Source organism: Urocitellus parryii, chromosome 13 (assembly GCF_045843805.1).
Source record: "Urocitellus parryii isolate mUroPar1 chromosome 13, mUroPar1.hap1, whole genome shotgun sequence".
Lineage (NCBI taxonomy): Eukaryota > Metazoa > Chordata > Mammalia > Rodentia > Sciuridae > Urocitellus > Urocitellus parryii.
The window spans coordinates 52,124,550-52,147,161 of NC_135543.1; the positions used below are offsets into that span (position 1 = coordinate 52,124,550).

Genomic DNA, 22,612 nt, shown 5'->3' on the forward strand with positions numbered 1-22,612 from the left:
GACAATTTAGAAACTTAAATACAGAGCTCAAAGTTAATGTATAGGCAGGAAGTATACTTCAGTGGTAGAGTTTGAAGCCCTAGGCTTGATCAGTAGCACCCAAAGTATAGTCAGGGTGATTTAGCTATGAGCTTACATTTACCAGGGTAAATGTTTATGAAGTAGTAATAGACGATATTTGGCTAACAGCCCTTTGTGGGTTTTTTTTTTTTTGGGGGGGGGCGGTGCTGGGAACCCAACCTAGGGCCTTGTTCATGTTGGACAAGTACTCTACCCCTAGGTAATAGATCATACTTGGAAGAGCTCTGTGATAAAGACCTAAGAAGTCAAAATCTGATGAGTGTAAAGACAGTTACTTAAACTATCAAACAAGGGGCAGACTTCAGCTAAGGAAGATTTAAATGTTTAGAACCAGGTGTGACTTACAGCATCAGCATCACCTGGGTGCTGATCAGAAGTGCAAATTATTCTCAACTTCTGGCACTGAATCATAATACTGGATTTTGAGGCTCAAGAAACTTTTAACAGCTTTTCCAGGTTATTTTCCATGCTACTGTTTTAAGAACTACTTGTGTAGAGTGCTGAACACATGATTCCTACCTTCTAGGATTTAAGATATAGACTTCTAGAATATAAACTCCTTAAGGGAAAAATAATTCAAATTATTCATCTCCCCAGCATCTGGCACCTGTGTAGACAATAAAAAGAGTTGAGTAAAAATTGGCTCTTAGGCTGACCATTCTCCATTGTTTTGGAATAGTGCTATTCCTTTAATTATTATCTTGACGATTATAGCCACAAAGAGTATCTAGAACAAAACCTGAATTATGTAGCTTCCCGTTTTCCATTTGTTGACCAAGAGCATTGTATATATGTTTATACGTGTGTGTGTAATAATTTTAATTTAAACAAAACTTTGTTATGTTTAAAAGGAGGAATGAAACAGTTGTGTGGCCTGATAAGACCATACACCTTATTATTTGACGGTAGGTCCTAGCATGCGCGATCCCCAACACTGCAAAAATTAATAAATAGAATTTAAGAATAATTTTATTTTGAAGGTAGGAAAGGAGTAGGGCATAAACGACTTTCCTTGGGCTGGGATGTAGTTAAGGGATTCTAGAGCTAGCAGGAGTGTGCCTCTTGAACCTTCTCTTAGTGCATAGAACAGACCCTAAAAATGATCAGAAACTCAAATTGAACTATGGTAACTGTACTTTAATTTGCTAAATCTGTCAACCCTGGGTGGGCCGCTTCCTGCGGGGACCCCAAACTGGGCGGATCAAGGCCCAGACAGGTCAAATTCCAGCGCTGTGCCCGGGTCCCTGCCCCTCGCCCCCGCCCCGCGGCCAGGAATGCGGAAGGGCGGTGGGGACCGGCCGCGGGAAGGCGGGGGAGGCGGGCGGGCCACGGGGTGGCCGCCCAGCCGCACGGGGGCATGCCGCGACAGACCTGGACAGGGAAGGAAGAGACCACTAGGACCCGGGCTGTGTGCGTTCAGCCCCGGCAGCCCCGGGCCGCGCCGGACCCCCGGCCCGCACTGTCCTGCGCGCGACGCTGACCGCACCCCTCTCTCCCTGTTGGAGCCGCCGCGCCTTCCGGTGCGCCTTCCGCCCCGCCTCCCTAGGCAGGAAGTGCCGGCGCCGCCACTGTCCGACCGCAGCCCCGCGCTTGTCGCCGTCGCCCGTCGTCTCGCGCAGGCCATCCCGGATCTGGTACCTGGCGCCGGGTGAGTGGCGCTCGGCCTCGCGCGTGACACCCCTTGGGCTGCATGTATCCCCTCCGGCTGCGCCCCTCTGCCTGACCGGGTTGCTGCGCGGCCGGGTGGCAGTCGGACCTGTCAGGTTGCCGGGGAAGTGGCTCGGGGCTGGAGGGGAGGGGAGCGTGGTCAGCAGAGAGGCCCTGGTAGCAGCCGGGGCTTGTAAGTCGAGGACCCGGAAAACTCCGAGGAGGATGAAGCTGGGCTGGAGAGACGGCCTTCTGGAAGAGGTGGCCGGGTCCCTGGCGCTGAGTGGGCCGGCCCTGCGTCACCTGGATGACTTCACACCTGGTGCCTGCACCTGCCCTCCCGGCCCCGCTGCGGGCCCAAGCAGTGTATTAGGGCCAACAGCGCGTGGGGCTCGGCTCTGTGGCCCACGCGGTCCTATGTGCAATGGGGGATACAGGAGCCCATCAGTGCCTGGCTCTTGCCTCAGATGAAGTGTTCAGGGAAACTGTTAGCGCACCGGTGCCCGACCACGATCAGCGTAGGCACATGTGGAATAATTTCCATGGGAGTTTGAACTCTCGCTGTTTTTGCCTCTTGCAAAGATTTAGTTCATCGGTGTTGATTGAAGAAAAGGACAATTAAAAGAAATCTGGAAAAGCTTCCTTGGAAAGAATCGTGACCTCAATGAAGTCCTTGATTAACCTCTAGGGGGGAACTTAAAATTTCTGGCTAGATCTGTCGTAGGAGATAATAAGAACAAAAGCTTTACGGGTGGGAGTTCTGTCGTGTGAAAAGGAAACAGTGGGGAGACCAGCCTGAGTAGAGCACCACTCTAGTGAATAACAGCTGGAAATAAGAGTAGGTGGTTGAGGCTGGGTGTGTAGCTCCGTGCTAGAGCTTTGTGTGTGAGGGGCTGTGGGTTTAGATCCCCAGCACCACAATAAAATGAGGGTAGTTAGGTAAGTGAAGCCCTTTAATGGATGTCTTGAAAACTTGACAAGAAATAAAAGATTATGTAAGATGCCTTAGGGAATCGTTTGGATTCTTCAATGTGGGAGTAACATGAAGAAAGGGGCACCTTTAGGGGATTGGTTTGACACCTTTTGTTGAAGATAGATTTGGCCTTTGGTAAGAGAAGAACCACATAGCATTTTAGAATTTATTTCAGTAAAACCCTTTCATTCTATAATTGAGGAAACTGACACCAGAGTTAAGTAATTTGACTACGGTAACTTAAGGAATTCATATGGTGCCACCCCATTTCTGCGTAAACCTCAGGTGGACCCTCCTAGACTTCCTAAGAAGTAAGTGTACAGCTTTTTATTTGTTCAAGCTCTGTTAAATGAAACAACTTATATGTTGGATGACTCAGTACTCATTTATGCTTTAATGAAACTGAGTTTGAACAAGATGAACTGCTCTACTTCTGAAAAACATTCCCAAGTGAAGGTGGCCAAGGTTAGGAAAGACTCCTAAAGAAGATTTAGAAACCTTAAATGGAACTAGTTTTCCATTCTCCAAGAATGAAAGACACCAGATAATCTAGGGATGAGTTGCATTATACTCTATTTGCACATGGTGGTTCCGTAGTAGAATTCTTACTTCCCACGTTTGTTATACACTATTTGCCAACATCATTGATTAGGATCTTCCTAAATTTACTTGTAGGGGCAAAGGGAACTTCCCTTCTGCTGAAACAAACACTAGGTGAACAGAAGGAAAGGCATATAAAATTTATTTTGTGGGAGAGAATAGGGAAATGAGTATTCAATAACTTAATGAGGTTTTAGAAGCTTAAATATCCTATTCATAGGGAAGGGAGGGGGAGACATAGGCAATTTTAGAGGAAAAGGAAATGATTTTTAGAGGAAATGAATTATCATGAAGAACAGACAGTAGTATCCCAGGACAAAGTTCTTCTGGGCTCTGGGTGTGGTATCAACTCTAGTCTTCTTTCCACAGAATTTTCTTTGTAAGATGAGATTGTAGGTAGGGCAACTGAGACAACTGCATTCCTTGTTTAAGAACTTTCCATAGTGGGATGAGGGAACCTAAGAGACAGCCACTCCCTTTGCTTCTAGAGAGAAATAGAACCAGTATGGAGAATGGAGGTCACAAGAGACTTTGAAGCTGCTTCTTCACTTCAAAGTACTTAGCATGTCAAACACCATAATTTGAGGTATCATTTTCTGAGCACCAACACACGTATTAGCTATGTGGAGGCATTACCTCTTACTCTCATGATGGAGAATTTCAGCCGCCTATATGCAGGATATTAGAGGCTAGTGGTACAAGCTTGAAGCTAGATGTCCTGAATGTAGATCCTGACTCTTAAATGCTACCATTTTCGGGCTCTGTGGCAAGTTGTTTATTCCTTTTTAAATCCAATTTTCTCATATGAAAAATGGTGATAATAATAGTACCTCTACCATAAGTTGTTGTGAGGATTAAATGTATTAGTACACGAGAAATGCTTAAACCAGTGCCTGGCACACCTTTAATATTCAATTATTGTTCTATTAATAATGTTCCTGCCAGGTATGGAGCAAGGGGTAGCATTTAAGTTTTGTTAAGGATCTTTTCAAAAAGAAGACCAGTAGAGTTTCTGCTGACCTTACTTTGGAATTAAGATCCAGGATCTACCTTATAATAAACATGCATATAGTTGTGGTAGTAAGGAAACATGTATTTGCTTAGCTAGTATTTATTGAGCACTTACTATGTGCAAGGTACTCTGCCAGACCTTACAATCCAAAATGCAAAGGCAAAGGTCCTTAAAATGTATTGGTGAATTGCATGGCAATGTAACATTCTGAACAATAAGAATGGTGCCTTAGGTTTGATCCCGAGGGAGGAAAGGAGGGAGGGAGGGAAGGAAGGAAGGAGAACCATTGATAAGCTCATTGTTGACAATAAAATAGATCAATCTCTCAAAAATATGTTGAGTGAAAGGAAGTCAGGCATATAAGAATATGCACTGTAATTCTATTATGAGAAGTTCAAAGACAGACCAAACTCATCTGTGGATATACAAATTTGAATAAGGGATCCCTGTGAGAGAGGGTAATTGATTTAAAGGGAACTTTCTGGAATGGTGTTAACATTTGTAACTTAACTGGGTTATGTGGGTATATACGTTTACAAAAATAGATTAAAAGTGTATTAAGATTTGTAAGTTTCATTTTATATAAATTTCACTGCAATAAAACATAATTTGGGAGGACAGAAAGTTTACTGCCAACTAGGACAATCATAAAACTTAGAAAAAGGAATGACAGTGTTATAATGTATATAGTAAATGATAGAATATATTAAGGGGAAAGCCTACCTGGTGTTAAGAACAGAAAAGTTGTGAAAATTGAGTTTGGGTCTCTAAAAGAGTTATAATTTATGGACTTTTTTTTTCTTCTAAATATGCAGCATAAAAGCAATGTTATGTTATTAAGTATACGAGGTTAATTTTGTGAAATATTTAAACTTGATTATATACTAAATTCTCTTTATGATAGCTGTTTTCAGACTGTTGCTCATGTATCTAGTCATTTTATCCCCTTAATTAGAACAAACATTAATTAGTCTGACTATAGTAATGACCATGGGAATCCATGAGAAATTCCCAAGATTCTGATAGATCTTGGTAAAGATGAGATTGAATTAAAAGTGACCTTAAGTTTTAGTTCAAGAACTGCCCTGTGTTTTTCTGTGAATTCCTCCACTCAGGGCCTCGCCTTAGCTTACAAATCAACCTTGCTAAAGAAGACCTGATGAACATCTTGACCTCTGGGCATCTCAACTACTGTAGGTTGTCTAGCACTTGAATTCTTTATCACCTCTTTGCTCTCAAAACCAGCTCCTCTCCTCTTCTCTCCCTAATTACCTCATTTTTTTGAGTGGTACCTGTGCACTATCAGTTTTTCAGGCAGTACTTAAGAAAAGCACATTTCAAGGACAGAGCTTTGAAGGAAACTCCAATTAGGAAGCAAAAAAACACCAGCAAATCAGCAGGATAGCAACCAGAAGAGGATGATAGTGATGGAAATGCTGAGGAAGAGATGACTTGAGATTAAAAGCCCCTACAGGGCTGGGGATATAGATCCAGTGGTAGAGCACCTGCCTGGTATGCATGAGACCCTGGGTTCAACCCCTAGCACTGCAAAAAAAAATAAAAGAATAAAAAAGAACTTAACAGAAGTTGAATGGGAGTTAAAATTTTCTAACCAGAAATAGAAATTTTCCTACCCAGTGCAAACTTGACTGTGGTCCTTTGAGCTTTCTAAAATTCTGTGGCTCTAATTCTGAAATAAAGGCACTGCCCTATTTTAACATTAAAGAGGTCAAGGAAACAGTGGCTTTGTTGGCTTCTATTGGTATATGAAAGATTATTCCCAAATGTAGCACCTTAACAAGTAAAATGGAGGGGCTGAGGTTATGGCTCAGCAGTAGAGTGCTTGTTTAGCACGGGCAAAGCCCTGGGTTCAATCCTCAGCACCACATAGAAATGCATAAAATAAAGGTATTATGTCCAATTACAACTAAAAAATATTTTTTAAAAAAAGCGATATGGAGTTTTTGAATTCCAGAGCAGCTTAGCTGGGTGGTTCTGGCTCAGGGTCTCTCATGAAGTCACAGTCAGGATAGTGCTGGCTATTGGCAGGAGCCTATAGTTCCCTGCCACATGGGCCTTTCCACAGGAAAGGCCACTAGGGCCACTAGGCCCTCAAGACCTAGTGCTAGCTCCTGCAGATTGAGTGAGCCAAGAAAGAGCAGGGCAGAAGCTGCAATGTCTATGGTGACAAAGTCACACAGCAACCCTTTTCACTATTGGAGGAAACTGCATAAGGGCATGATAATTGTTGTTGAGTGCCATCTTGAAGCCTGTCCTACTACCTTGGCCAAAGGAATGGGATCAGATGCTCTCATGGGCCAAGGAGGTAACCACAACTAATAGCAGCTAGGACAAGGACATGGAAGGAGTAGGGGGATTGTTTGTTGAATACTCATTATCAACAGGAATTTGGAGGTGCTGGTCAAAATGATTCCTTATCATGCAGTTGTTCAAGATGTCAGAAATTCAGGTTTCTATGTAAAATGTTCCATTAAAAAAAGTACTAGCAAACTAATTCAGTTTTCTAAAGAGACATGTTAGAGGCTGTCCCTGGGGGTGCTAAACAAACCTTTCTTTTGGTAGCAGGGATTGAACTCAGGGGCACTCGACCACTGAGCCACATCCCCAACCTTATTTTGTATTTTATTTAGAGACAGGGTCTCACTGAGTTGCTTAGGGTCTTGCTATTGCTGAAGCTGGCTTTAAACTCTCAATCCTCCTGCTTCAACCTCCTGAACCAGAGAGATTACTGGTGTGTGCAACCATGCCCATCCCTAAACAAACCTTTCTGCACACTTCATATAGTTTAGTGGCTGCCAGTTTATGGTTTATAATCTACCTTTTATTATATTGATGAGTAAGGAAAATAAGACCTGGGATAGCTAAAAGGCCAAAGTTCATAACAACTACAGATGACAGCACTAGAATTAAGAGTCCAGGTCTCCAGAATCTTCATTAAAGCATAACAACCAACATTAAAAATACAGGAATGGGGGCACAGTGGCAAATACCTGTAATCCAAGCTACTTTGGAGGCTGAGGCAGGAGGGTCACAAGTTTGAGACCAGCCTGGGCAACTTAGTGAGACCCTCTCTCAGAATAGACTAAAAAAAGGGTTGGAGATGTTGCTCAGTGGAAAAGAACTTGCTTAGCATATGCAAAAGAACTTAGCTTAGCATATGGCTTCTGTTGGTATATGAAAGATTACTCCCAAATGTAGCATCTTAAAAAGTGAGCGACATTGTGGCTGAGTGGTAGAGTGCTCCTCTAGCAGGTGCAAAACCCTGGGTTCAATCCTCAGCACCACATAAAAATACATAAAATAAAGGTATTGTGTCTAACTACAACTAAAAAAAAAAAAAAAAAAAGCAATTTGGAGGTTTTGAATTCCAGAGCAGCTTAGCTGAGTGGTTCTGGCTCAGGGTCTATCATGAGTGATGAGTGGTTCAGTTCTCAGCACCCCACACACGCACAAGCAAACAAAGGGGAACTAGAAATATAAACAGTCAATTTGGCTTGAGTTTAAGTGGCTCTCAGCCTTCACTATGCATTGGAGTCACCTGGTGACTAGATTACTGGGGTCCACTCCTGACATTTAGTTTCATTTAGGCTAGACTAAGCCCCAGATTTATTTGTGTCCCCCCACCCCCTAGATTCTAATGTGCAGCCAGCCGCTGGGAGAGATATATTTACTTGCTGTATGGTGACAACTTGCTGACTTAAGATACTTGAAGAAGTTTCAAATGAATGTTAAGGAAGTCATCAGTGGCTGAAAGAATATGCTCTATGAGTATCTTTCCCAGGCTTCCAAGAAAGCCATATAGGCTGGATGAAATTTGCAGATTGCTTATTAATTTTTATGGTATTCATGGTTTGATTTGCATATCAGTACTGCAGTTGGCTTTGCAGACCTTTCAGTTACCAACCTCATATATTGATACCACAGTCACCTCTAATACTATATTTCTACTTCCCTGTCCTTGATAAAAATTCTGTGAACATTATATGTATCCTTTCATTCACTCTATGTTACAAATTATAGAAATAAAATTAAAAATTTGAAGAGGAAGCAATAAGTGTTTTTACTGCTGTTGAAAGTAATTCTTTATATTAGTGTTATACTCTATATATTTTCCTCTATAGCTGTGGTTTAGGGTAGGGTTGGGTTGGTTTTTCTTTTTTTTCTTCTTAGTTGTAGGTGGACACAATATCTTTATTTTTATTTATTTATTTTTATATGGTGCTGAGGATCAAACCCAGAGCCTCACATGTGCTAGGCAAGCGTTCTACCACTTAGCTACGACCCTAGCTCAGAGTTGGGTTTTTTAAATACAGGTTAAGTATTAGTAATTTGGCCATCCTAGGTAAAGGTTTTCAAAGTCAATCATGACTGATGGAAAATGCTGCTACTTGATTAAACCCAACCATGGCTGTTATATTGCATATTTCCAGGGATGCCATTCACATTTTAGTCACCCACAGTGCAGTCCTGCACAGTATTTCTCCAGTGAAGTTTGAATTAATTTGAAAACTCCGTTTGTCTAGAATTTGAATTTAGAGGAGAGTAGCTGCTCAGAAATCAGTGTTGGATTATATTGGTAGTGGTGAAGGTCTTTAAATTTTTTTATGTTAAAATAACTGGAAAAACAGTAGGAAGTAAAAAACATATAGGTAGAAATGACCTGTAACAATGGAATTTGAATCCTGGCTTTATCACTAGGTGACCCTGGGAAAGTTAATATCTTTGATTTTTAGTTTCTTCATTTGTAAGGCAGGCTTCTTTCACTTAATACACATAATGTGTGCCTTGCATATGAGTCCCTCAATAAATGGTAGTAGCTAAAAGTTAAGTAGACCTTTAATTTCTGCTTTGCTCCTAAGACAAGGAAGTGGGACAGGACGTTTTGATTTGGAAAAATAGAAAGAACAAAGGTACTCAAGGTCAGAAACTGCATGGTGCCTTGGAGACATGCCAACTGTTTCATGTTGCTAAAGGAAAAGCACATAGTTAAGAATAAATATAGATGACTGTGGAAAGGACAGTGCTAGATGGAGTAGATAAAGGAAGACTCAAGTGTGGCCAGGTGATCCCAACAACTCCAGGCTGAGGCAGGAGGATTACAAGTTCAAGCCCAGCTTCAGCAATTTAGTGAGACCTTAGGCAACTTAAGGAGACCCTTCCTCAAAAAGGGCAGGAGACTCAGGGCTGTGCTCAATAGTAGAGCACCCCTAGGTTCAGTCCCTACTCCTGGTGTGGCAATGGGGGACCCACGTGCCATGCTTTAGAACTTACTCTATATCTTCTGTGAGGTGGAAGGGCAAAGAAGATTTCAAAAAGTAGAATGGTGAGGCCATATTCCTGTTTGGATGCCTCTGGCTAGAATATGAAGGAGTTAGGGAAACAGGAAGTAAGGAGGCTAGTTCAGAGGCCATAGAAATATTCTACACAAGAGGTGGTGAGGATCAGGTTTAGGGTGATGGCAGAGAAATGAGGAAGATGAGCAAATCTGAGAAATATTTAAGAGGCAGGACTTGATTCATCAGGGAGAGGGATCTGTGGAGGATAACTCCTGGGTTTCTGGCTTGGTGAGTGGGTGGATGAAGGTGAGTGGGTAGACTGAGAAAACAAAGCTGGAAGACTTTAGGAGGGGAAAGAGAATGAGTTCAGTTTTCAGCATGTTGATTAAGAGGTGTCTGTGGGATATCCAAATGAGGGCCTTTCATAGGCAGTTGGGTGTTTGAGTCTAAAGCTCAAGGTTAAGGTCAGGCCTGGAGGCCTAGGCTTGGGAGTCAGGTGTTGTCAGAACAGTGAGTGTTGATGAGATCATCCAAGGAAAGCGGAATGAGAACAACTTTAAGCCCTGTACTGCCAGAATGCTGAGCAACATGAATATTTAAGTGAGTGGAGATATAAGTCTAAGAAGAAAATAGAAGAACTGAGACAGAGGGTATAGAGTACAGAACTTTACATAAAACAGTCTCCCCAGCATAGTGCTCATCTGTCTCCCACATTAGAGTGCAAGGTCTTCAAGGTTGGACCTCTTGTGCTGTTTTTCCTTCTGGGACAGTTCTATTTTAGTATTACTGAGCACCAGGCCAAAAGCTTCTGAGTCTCAAAGAAAAGAAGGATAAAATAGTGTCAAATACAGCAAAGGGGTCCAAGAAGATTTGGACTAGATTTGGCAATTTGAAAGCAGTTGCAGAGGAAAAGAGACAGCCAGATTGTGGTGGATTGGAAAGTGAGTGGGAAGTGAAAAAGTGGTAAAAAGCCAAGAGACTTCTCTCAGAAGGCAAGGAGGAAAGAAAGGGTGGCAGTTTCTTGTGGATGAGAGTTCCCTTCAGTTTTATGGTTTTAATATAATTTACCTCACTTTTTAGCTGGTATTTTATTGTGTGTGTGTGAGAGAGAGAGAGAGAGGGAGAGGGAGTGTGTGTGTGTGTGTGTGTGTGTGTGTGTGTAGTGTTTGTGGGTACTATGTATATATACAATTTAATGAGGGAAAACTTGTTTTGATGTGATTCTAGGTATTGAACTCAGGGCCTTACACATGATAGGCAGGTGCTCCACTGAACTACCCTAAAAACTCTTTTAAAAAGAAATTATACATGCCTGTAATCCCAGCAGCCTGGGAGGCTGAGGCAGGAGGATCACAAGTTCAAAGCCAGCCCCCAGCGACTTAGCAAGACTCTGTCCCTAAATAAAAATATAAAAAGGGCTGGGGATATGGGTCAGTGGTTAAGTGCTCCACAAGAAAGAATTTTAAAAAGAAATTATACTACCATTATATTGAGCTCTGTTTGCTCTATACTTTATTTTGATTAGGGCCAGTTGGCAAATTGTTCTTAGTTCTCTTCCAACAACCTTCTTTCTGTTGTCCTTCATTTGAGGATCAGACTTACCTCACCATCTGAGTGCCTTTCTGATCTACGGAGCTGCTTCCCCATTCTTTCTCATAGACATATCCCCTAATAAAATCCTTATGTGTTTAATCCCATCTTGGCATTGGTTTCTTGGAAAGCTCAAACAAGTGTATTTTTAATTAGTTATTGAGTTAGTATGATACAATTGACAGATCATTTTTTAAAAATAATTTACTCTTTGGGAAGTTTTTTTTAAATGACTAGTACGAAAATGATTTGCTGATAGAACTATTTGCCTTTAGACTTATGACAATATATCTTGGAGAAATAGAATCATAGAATTTTTAGCATGAAAAAAAACCCTTAATCTAACAGTTTGGGAATATGCAGAAGATTGAATTGTAGTCAAGTGAGGTTATGGGTGTAGCTCAGAGGTGGGGCACATGATTAGTCTGTGTGAGGTCTTGATTGAATCCCCAAGACCCTCCCCCCTCAAAACAACAACAATAAACAACAGTCCATAGTTGAGTGTCTTACTAGTGAACCACATTCTATCTTTGATTTAACCTTAAAATTTAACTAAATTTAAGTAACAAGCTAAGTTATAGGAAAGAAAAGAAAATTAACATTTATTCAGGACAGTATGTGGGGAGGGCAAATAGTTGCAAAGTTGAGAGTAAGACCTCTAAGGCTTACATACTTCAAAACTACCACTAGGTCAAGTTTCAAAAACACTCTGCCTATATTCATATCTATTACAATGGAGAAAGAAACTATATATGTATAGAAAGTCTAAAACCAGAAGTGCTAAAGACTTAGGTCCCAAATCTCCTTGTCAGGCACTGACCTGGCTTGTTATCTGCTTTCATGTTATGGGGTTGAAGAAATAGAGAATGGTCCCCAAGACTGCCTGCACATCTGACACCAACTTCAAGTTTCCATATCCCCAAGACTTCCCTCAGTTTTAATAATTTGCTAGGTATCACAGGACTTCCTGAAAGGTGTTATACTCACAAATATGGTTTACTAAGTGAAAAGGTATAGATTAAAATCAGTCAAGGGAAGAGTTGTGTGGGACAGATTCTAGAAGGTTTCAAATGTAGAGATTCAGTGTCTTCTAGCCACTCAAGTCATGGAGAGTGCTAACTACCCCCTAGCAACAATATGTGGTAGTATTGACAACCAGGGAAACTTTCCTGATCCTCAATATCCAGTACTTTATTTGGGTTCCATCGTGGACACAGTTAACTGCCTACATGGCTATCCGCAGTCTCCAGCTCCTCTCTATAGGTCAGGCTGATACTGTGTGATCTAAATCTCCCATCATAACCCGCACTGTTAGCCTGCCTGGTGTGACCTCAGACTGCAGATGTCAGAGAGGACATTCCAGAAACCTAGATAGGAATTAGCTCCCAGGAGCTAAGGGCAAAGATCAGACTTCTCTTTGGGCAACATTAAATTCTTTAGTACCAGGAGCCATTTGATTTTTTTTTGAGGGGGGGGGGACCAAACCCGAGTGTGCTTAAACACTGAGCTACATCCTCAGCCCTTTTCTGTATTTTATTTAGAGATGATCTTACTAAATTTTTTAGGGCCTCTCTAAGTTGCTAAAGCTGGCTTTGAACTCATGATCCTCCTGTCTCAGCCTCCTGAGCCACTGGGATTACAGGTGTGCACCACCCTGTCCTAATGATTTTTTTTTTTTAATTTACCAGTACCCAACTCATAGGATAGTTATGAAGATTGGATAAGACATTGGATCAAAAATTACTCAGATATTTGTGGGTTTTTAGAAGTTAATGACACTAGTAAGGGTGGAGCTGTTATTTGAATTCAGATTTCCTCCTCCAAAACTGATAATATTTTTGTTTTGGTTTGTTTTAGAATCACCTTACATTGTAAGTCACCTTGTTGGTGATATGTTTTGAGAGATATGTAGTTGGGCAGTTTTATCACTGCAAACATCATAGAATGTACAAAACTAGACAGCCTGTGCACTCAGGCTAAGTAGTATGTTCCATCATATGCAGTCATCATTGACTGAAAAGTTGTCAGATGTGCATGACTCTATTTATTTACATTCTTTTAAACTATAAATAAAAAATGTCATCTCTTTGACAGTTCAATTAGTGATGGCTTTCAGTAGAGTGTTGGAGGCTAGCACCAAAGCCATTTACAGAGGATCTAGGAATGTTTGGGAAGATGAGGAGATGGAGACAGTTGAGTATTAATTTGCTGTTCTGAGAGTTTTGTCAAGGGAAAGGGGAAACTTTCGCATGTCTAGCTAGAAGGGGTGCAATATAGAATAGGGTTTTTTATATCATTTTTTTTTAAGATGAGCGCTTTTTGAACATATACTACATGCTAACTATGTGAGTCTCTTTACATACTTTATCTCATTTAGTTCTTCCCTTGCATTACAGTAGTTATCTGTTGACTCAGTGGTGCATGCCTGTAATCCCAGCAATCTGGGAGGCTAATGCAAGAAAAATCACAAGTTTGAGGCCAGCCTCAGCAACATGGCAAGACCCTCTCTCAAAGTAAAAAATTAAAAAGGGCTGGGGGTATAGCTTATTAGTAAAGCACCCCTGTGTTCAATCTCTAGTACTGGGGGAAAAATAACAACCACCAAAAAAACTGAAGCTCAGAGAAGTTATGTTATCTTGGTAGTAAAATGGAAATAATAATACTGCATTCCTTTGTTGTGAGGATTAAATGGGACAAACTTGTGAGAGGAAGAGGTCATTTTTAGAGCCTTTATCTGTGGGGCATCTCCAGGCCTTCAAAATAGTGGTTAGTATATAGTAAGTACTCAGTAAATGCTACCTATTATTACATATAGCTAAATTAAATTTTAAATTAATTCCAACTTAATAAAAATTGGTCATGAAATTTGGTGGAAAGTACGTCAATCATTTCTATTCTGTTTCTTAATTTTTCAAAACTCTGATTTTTTTTTTCAGCCACTTAACTGTTACATTGAAAATAATGTTTAGATGTTACTTAATTCCTGCCCAGTTGAGGTAATAATTCTATATTAAGGTGTTTTTACTTGCTGACTTTAGATGTAATGTGTTATCTTCTGGCTATACATCTTATGCATTCTTTTTTGTTTTTAAACCTAGAATTAAACAGCCACCATGTCGAGCAAAAAGGCAAAGACCAAGACCACCAAGAAGCGCCCTCAGCGCGCAACATCCAATGTGTTCGCCATGTTTGACCAATCACAGATTCAGGAATTCAAAGAGGCCTTCAACATGATTGACCAGAACAGAGATGGTTTCATTGACAAGGAAGATCTGCATGATATGCTTGCCTCACTGGGTAATTTATATTCTTTATATGATAGTGTTAAAAAATAATTCCATTCTTATGAATTTTTTTAAACATGATATACATATTATTCTGTTTCTAAAGACCTCTGGAGAGGTTTCTGGGTATGGGAGGTGCCATATTGGGGTGGGTTAGGCATGAGGGGATAGCTTGACAGGTGTGGGGATTTGGCGGTAGGCTTATGTTCCCATTAGTTAAATACTTTATGTCTATTAGGCTGAGAGCCAGAATTACAAATAATAAATATGGCTAATCATAGAGTATAATAAGGTTAATTAAAGTTGAGGATAGGTAAATAAGAATTGATGATTGTGAGTGATAATGGTTGTCTTGGGGAAGATGGGTAGTATAACAGGGAAAGGAAATACAGGGAAGGGGACTTTTGCGCGCGCGCGCTCTCTCTCTCTCTCTCTCTCTCTCTCTCTCTCCCTCTGTGTGTGTGTGTGTTGTACACACACACACACACCACTAAGCCACATCTCCAGCCCTATTTTGTGTTTTATTTAGAGACAGGGTTTCACTGAGTTGTTTAGCACTTTGCTTTTGCTGAGGCTGGCTTTGAACTTGCAATCTTCCTGCCTCAGCCTCCCTAGCCACTGGGATTACAGGCATGTGCCCCGTGCCCAGCCCAACTTTTACAACATATATGTATGAGATATTTTTTGTTTTTTCTTTCTTTCTTTTTTCTTTTTTTTTTTTAACCAGGTATTGAACTCAGGGGTGCTTAAGCCATATCCCCAGCCCTTTTTTTATTTTTCATTTTGAGACAAGGTCTCACTAAGTTCCTTAGGACCACACTAAATTGCTGGGGCTGGCCTTGAACTTTTGATCCTCCTACTTAGGTCTCCTGAGTTGCTGGGATGACACACCACACCCTGCTTATTTATGTTTTTTTATAATGAATGGTTTTTATAATTTATCGTTTTTTAATAATTAAAATATGAAGATAGAAGATTTAATGTGTATATAAACTGCCATTTGTTATTTTGAATTTGTAGATATTTTTTATTTTTTGTATGATTTTTGTTGCTGTTTGGATTGATTTTTAATAGATGGAAGGAAGTGGAAATCCGGCATATTCTGCCTAGAATCAGCAGTGATTTTACAGTTTGAAGTAAAACAGCAAGCAGCAAACAGATGAGTTCTTGATAGGCCAAAGCATGGGGCCAGGGCATGGCTAGAAGAGTAGGTCAGGGGTCCTGCATAGAGGCTGTGTACTTCTGCTTGCCTGGCTAACCAGAAAGGGCAACTGAAGGGCCAAAGGGCAAAGAAAAAGGTCGGTTTTTTTCTTTTGGTGTCCACAAAAATGCTTGGCTAGTGTTTGTTCCTCTACCTTTTTTTTTTTTTTTTTCCTAACATACTACTTTGAAAATTGTCAAGCTCACAAAAAGTTAACAGCACAGTGAACACCATACATCTTTCTTCTATGTTCCCCAGTTGTGAAGATTTTTCAGCATTTTCCTTTATCCCAACTGAGAGTAGATTCAAGATATTGATTTGTTGACTTGCCAGGTAGCTTATATCCCAAGGTTTTTCACATTCAGAGTAGCTAAGTGAGTTTACTTTTTTGGCAAGTCATTACTGAAGAATGCCACTGAGGAAAATTGAAGGACTTAGCTTTATTGATTCTAAGGATTGAATACACATGTCCATTCCTCGCTCACAGTAAATGCTCCATAAATGTTGGTTGAATGGACAGGTGGTAGTAGGAAAGAGTAAGAGGAGACTTTGCATCCTTATGATTGGGGAAAACCTTTAAATATATGTATTTGCCTTTCAGATCAACAGTTATATGGGATGTCTTGAATGAGTTCATAGGTGCTTAGCTTAAATAATCCATTTTAAATTCCTTTGTCTTTTTTACCCTAGAGTTTACTTGACACCTATGTGTTGTCCCCACCCCAACACACACACACACACACACACACACACACACACACACACTGTGCTATAAGAGATAGAGTTTAATCTACAAATAGAAAAGTAGATGTTTTCAGCTACTTTCACTTATTCAGTGAGTCTTTTTCAGAGGTATGCTGAGTAGGTGTGATGAGGTAAGATTTTAGTACGGTGACATAGATGTCAGCATGGTATTTAAATCTCACCCCAAATTCCCAGGATTTGAAATTTACATGTGGACTATAATTCTAGATTTGGGTATCATTAGTATTTAGTTTATTGTAATTTTGAGATGCTTCCTTAGATACGAATCTCTAACAGATGTTCCTTTTATGTAGAATCATAAAAACTTAATGTTGAAAGGGACCTTTGAGATACCAATTTCAATGAGTTCTTATTTTACAGATGGGAAACAAAGATGCCCATGACACTGAATGCAGGATCCGGAATACTGGATTTGAATCCCAGCTCTACCACCTCCCTCAGTGTCAGTAGAACTGGAATTCAAACCTAGTATTCTAATTTTTTTCTTTTTTCTTTTTTCTTTTCTTTTTTAAATATTTTTTTTTAGTTTTCAATGGATACCTTTATTTTATTTATTTATATGTGGTGTAAGAATCGAATCCAGGGCCTCACAAATGCTAGGGAAGTGTTCTACCACTGAGCCCCAGCCCATCTAGACCCTTCATTTAGAGCTGTTTTGCCTGCACTGCAGGGTCTCACAGATATTCTCATCTTGACTGCACATTCCAGGGGATTTTTCCCAACTCCTAGGGGAGGATCCAGAGATCTCTCACCATTATTCTAAAACAGGGAATATTCTCAGTTGGAACTGAGGTGAAGATTTATGAACAATACTAACACAACTGTAGTTCAGCAACATGTGTAAAGAACACTCAAGGATATCTGTTTATTGAACATTGTTCAAAATAAGCTCCCAATTCCAAGCCAACCTAATAGTTTTAACTTAAAAGGCCAACTAATAACTAAAACTTTAATATTTACATTTACAACTAAAAACATTAATATTTACATATTTTGGATAACTGGTATGGAAATGATTCCTGATGGACCTTTAATATTATCAATATTTAAGATGTAATAATGTGGCATTTCCTGGTTTATTGTTTCAGGTTTTTGTTATTGTTAAGCTTTTAATTAAAAGTAGGGAAAAGAGGAGGCATAAAGTATTAATGAATGAACAACTTTCAACCTAAGCCCAGAACAGGATTTTTTGGTGGTGGTGGTGGTTTTGATTTTTACAGTGCTGGAGATTAAACCCAATACTTGCTAGGCAAGCACTCTTACACCCTGAGTCTCCAGAATTCATTTTCATAATGATGTATCAAAGATTTTTTTAAGTTGTCAAAAATTATCTTTTTAAAATGTTCTGTTTCCATTTTTGGCTCTTTTCTGTGCAGACCCAACAGAAAGCCTTCTGCATGCTAATAAGCAGGCCATTCTTCCACTAAGCTATATATTCAGCACCTCATAATGTTCTTAATGAACATTAGTTGAAAAACTACTTTCAAGTGATAATGATGTAATGTTGGGAAGCATAACAATAGCAAAATATTTATTGAAATTAGCTCTTTGTCCTCACATGTTCAACTATGAATTCTTGCAGGGAAGAATCCCACTGATGCCTACCTGGATGCCATGATGAATGAGGCTCCAGGACCCATCAATTTCACCATGTTCCTCACCATGTTTGGTGAGAAGTTAAATGGCACAGATCCCGAAGATGTCATTAGAAATGCTTTTGCTTGCTTTGATGAAGAAGCAACAGGTGAGTGCATTTTGTTTCTTTACACCTAGTCTCATTTATGGTATCTGAAAATGAAAAAAAAAAATTAGTAAAATAACATTTTTAAAAAATGAATAAGCAGAAACTGTTGTTTACAAGTAGGATCAAACAATAGAGATGGCTAAGAAAAAAGTTGTGTATTATTAATCTTTGAATTCGACTCTGAGCTTCCTAAAAACCAAAGGGAGAGTTGTGGTCTATTAGCTAGTATTTTTTAGACAGTGAAAACTACTCTCCAAGATATATTCAATCTCACTAAAAAGCATAGTTGACTAACAGAACAATAAAAGTCTTAGTTTTGTTTTTCTGGCTTTTTCTTGGGATTTTGCTTTGTTTTGTCTGTGTCTTCATTTTAATGCACCTGTGGAGAAATGTAGTTTTTAATGCATAAAAACCTAACTATTCACTTTTCTTCCTCTCATTAACCATCACTGCAGCCCTCCCTCACTGCTTTGTCTTGCTTTTCCCCACCTCCACTTGTCAAGTCCTTCCTCACATTTGCTCTTAGCAGCGTGTCTATTGTTTTGCGAAGCCACCTGTTTTGTTGTTGTTGATGTTTGTTTGTTGCTTGGTTGGTTTTTTGTTTTGTTTTTTTACTTTATCTCTAAAATAGAAAGTTGATTTATTTTTAACCTCCAGATAATACTTGCTTAACATTAACTTTATAAACATAATAATCTAAGTTTTTTAAATGAGTTAATCTAATTTTTTTTTTTTTTTTTTTTTTTTGGTGGTGCTGGGGATTGAACCCAGGGCCTTGTGCATACAAGGCAAGCATTCTACCAACTGAGCTATATCCCCAGCCCAAGTTAATCTAATATTAATAAAGAACTCCAAAAGTAATTGGAAAGCAGTGACATGGTTACGTATATAAACTTTAGTTTGCTAATTTATTTTGTTCATGTAAATGATGGATATTCTGAAATATTTTATAAGATTGACTTGATTTAGAAATGAACCATTTAAGCCAGGAAGGATAGTGCACAGCTGTAATCCCAGTATCTCAGGAGTGACTTCAAAGCCAGCCTCAGCAACTTGCAACTTAGTGAGACCTGGTCTCAAAATAAAAAGAGCTGAGGATGTGACCCAGTTGTTAAGCACCCCTGGGTTCAATCCATGATACCAAAAACAAAACAAAAAGAAATGAACCATTCAAGTGTGGTGAAATGTTCATGAGTTCCTTCTTTCTATTGCCTTATAGGCACCATTCAGGAGGATTACCTGAGAGAGCTGCTGACCACCATGGGTGATCGGTTTACAGATGAGGAAGTGGATGAGCTGTACAGAGAAGCCCCTATTGACAAAAAGGGGAATTTCAATTACATCGAGTTCACGCGCATCCTTAAACACGGAGCAAAAGACAAAGATGATTGAAAGAACTATAGCTAAAATCTTCCAATTACATTATCTTTCTCTATTTTATTTCTCAGATACTTTCCCCACCCTCATAAAACCTGTTGCATGCAACTTAGTTTCACAGCTTTGCTTTTTTTTTTTCTTTGATGTATTTATTCCAGACCTTTTTGCCACTTAGCACTTGTATAATCAAATTGGAAATGGGGATGAGGTTGTAAATTGTGTTGAAAAGAAATTGCGAATAAAAATCAACAAATGTGAAAGCCCAGGAAAATATATCCGTATTTCTGGTTTTGCTGGATTTTTACATTTTTATATAATAAAAATGCTATTTTGAAATAAAGATTATGCTGACTCAAATGGAATATAATGGCAAGTTAAAAAAATGATTGGTAGTTGGGGGGTAGTCCTTTTCTCAGGTTTCCAACTTTACATAATTTAAATCTCATGAAAAAATTGTTTTTTTCATCTATGTGGGACAGTTTTCTTCAGAACTTTTAACTATTTAACATTATTATGCAGTAAAAAACTAGTTATGCCTTTGTTTTAGTCATGGTTTTAATAAATCATATCTTTAAGCTATCACATGATAAATATAGAATATTTCTGGAATAGCATTAAATATTTGAGATTATAAAATGAGGCACAATTCTGAAGAAATGAGTAGTTGTTATTGAAGATTTATTCTGTATGAGCATTGTATATACATGATTTTTACTAAATCCTTCCAATAATCTTATAAGATAGATTGTCATTAGTCCTGTATTTGGGATGGAAGGGTACTGGGGACTGAACCAAGGGCTCATTCATTCTACCCCTGAGCTGCACCCCTAGTCTCTATTCCTGTTTCAAGTGGAGAGACTAAGCTCAAAGAAATTGAATAATTGATCAGAACGACTACTCATAAGTCAACATCGCAGTTCCTCCTAGGCCACCTAATTTCAGAATTCATGGGGCTAGAACCATGGTGCTGACTATATGAAAAGCCCCAAATGCCATTACATTATAATTGTTGTAGACATTGTTGAAATTTAAAAAATAACTTTGGACCAAGCATGTTGGTACAAGCCTGTAATCCCAGCTACTCTCAAAGCTAAGGCAGGAGGATCACAAGCTCAAGGCCAGCCTGTGTAACCTAGTGAGACCCTCTCTTCAAAAAAAAAAAAGACTGGAGATGTAGCTTATTAGTTAGTGCTCTTGTGTCTAATCCCCAGTACCACAAATAAATAATAAAAATAATCTTGGATTAACTGATTCCAGAAAATTATGTCTCAGGTAAAAATAGAAGACAAGATTCTAAGGGGTCTGAGTGTAGTTTAGAGGTAGAACCCATGCTTGAAATCCGCAAAACCCTGGGTTCAATACCCAGTAAGAAAAAAATTTGAAAAAAAAAAACAATTGTAAGTCGTGCTGCTATATGTTTGGTTTGAATACAATTCATGAAGTGAAGGATAGAAAAACAGACTACTATGGATGGATTTAAAATCCTCAAGGTCAAAGAATGTGAGAAAAGTTTAAAAAGGAAAAATCCATAAAAATAAAAGCTTGGCAACATTGTTCAACAAGTGTCCTAAAAGTGTATTGGGATTTTCTCTTCTTAAAGTCAATTATTTACTTTTTTTTTTTTTTTTTTTTTTGTACCGAGGATTGAACCCAGGGGTATTCTACCACTGAGCTACATCTCCAGTCCTTTTTATTTTTTGAGTCAGGGTCTCACTAAGTTGCCCAAGCTGGATCTGAACTTCCAATACTCCTGCCTCAGCTTCCTGAGTAGCTGGGATTTCAGGTGTGCACCACCATGCCTAGCACATTTATATATTATTTAATATTTGTGCTTTATAGCTTGGTGCAGTAGGCAAATCTGTATTCACTTGCTATCATTAATTTGTGTTTACTTTTTACCATCTTTAAAATGGGGGGGGGGGGCTGGGGCTGTAGCTCCGTGGTAGAATGTTTGTCTTGAATGTGTGAAGTACTGGGTTCAATCCTCAGCACCACACAAAAATAAGAGAATAAAGATATTGTGTCTATCTACAACTAAAAAAAAATATTTTTAAAAAATGAGGGAGCAGTTCAACTATGGTGGTTTGGCAGAGTGCTTGCCATTTCAGATGCATTTCCACATTTATTACCTAATCCTCATGGCCCACAAGATATTCCCACTTTAAGTTCAAGAATCTACACCTGGTTTCCTTTTCTAGTTAGCTTGAAGTGGCCATGAGGAATCGCTGTGTGTTTGAGGAAATGTGGAAACACAGTGGGATAATCTTGACCATTTAAACCACCATTTACCAATCACCTGTACCTGCCAGGCACTGTTGTAAGTTGAGAGCCTGGAGGTAGGTCCATGAAGCTGCTGCCCTCGTGGGGCTGGAATTCTATAACAAGAGATGGACAATCAAATATTAGATGAATACGGTGCAGAGAATAACAACATATCTGGCAGAAGGTGGTCAGGAAAGGCCTCCGGAAGTTGAGATCTGAATGACCAGAAGGGGTCCCCTTGTGACTCACAGGGGACAGCTTAGCACTTCCCAAGGCATGGGTACAGGAGCCTGGGCAGAGCAGTAGGATGTTATGTATTCCAAGGTGGTATTGGCTACAGACTCCAGGTAGGGAAGAAGCATTATGTTTTTAAAACTCAATGTTGCTGCTGTGTGTAGAATGGAAGGGCCCAGGAAGAAGCAAGAAGACCAGTTAGGGCGCATCCTGAAGAGATGATGTAATGGGGTAGATGACTAAAAAGCCTCTCCTGTCCTACCCATTTTTCTCTCCTCCACCTTGGAGTTGTTATCATTTTGGGCACATTGGTAACTGCATTTATTCTATTGCTCTGCTTAACTGAGGTAAGGAAGGGGTTCAAGATAAAAAACAAAAACACTTAGTTGATTTTACTTGATATTGTTTCATCTATGTTCTATAGTGTTGTGGGACCCAGGACTATTCAGCACCTAGCCAAGACCTTCTTCTTCCTCATTGTCCAATAAATAGGATTTCCAGTGTTAATGAGAATTCTGCTTTAATACTTATTTCTTTTTGAGAAC

The 22,612-nt window shown here is 39.5% G+C and overlaps 1 protein-coding gene across 1 annotated transcript; it reads left to right on the plus strand.

The window, feature by feature from the left end:
- The first annotated feature begins 1,270 nt into the window (after window positions 1-1,270).
- On the plus strand, window positions 1,271-19,844 carry Myl12b (myosin light chain 12B). The gene is made up of 4 exons (XM_026394522.2): window positions 1,271-1,729; window positions 14,299-14,497; window positions 18,033-18,194; window positions 19,414-19,844. The coding sequence occupies exons 2-4, from the start codon at window positions 14,314-14,316 to the stop codon at window positions 19,584-19,586; spliced, it is 519 nt and encodes a 172-aa protein (XP_026250307.1). The 5' UTR covers window positions 1,271-1,729; window positions 14,299-14,313; the 3' UTR covers window positions 19,587-19,844.
- Window positions 19,845-22,612: the final 2,768 nt, after the last annotated feature.

Bases quoted from the DNA above. Each gene is read 5' to 3' on its own strand.
- Myl12b (XM_026394522.2), top strand. From the start codon at position 14,314: ATGTCGAGCAAAAAGGCAAAGACCAAGACCACCAAGAAGCGCCCTCAG. The intron at 14,498-18,032 runs GTAATTTATATT...GAATTCTTGCAG, and splicing joins TGATATGCTTGCCTCACTGG to GGAAGAATCCCACTGATGCC. The intron at 18,195-19,413 runs GTGAGTGCATTT...ATTGCCTTATAG, and splicing joins CTTTGATGAAGAAGCAACAG to GCACCATTCAGGAGGATTAC.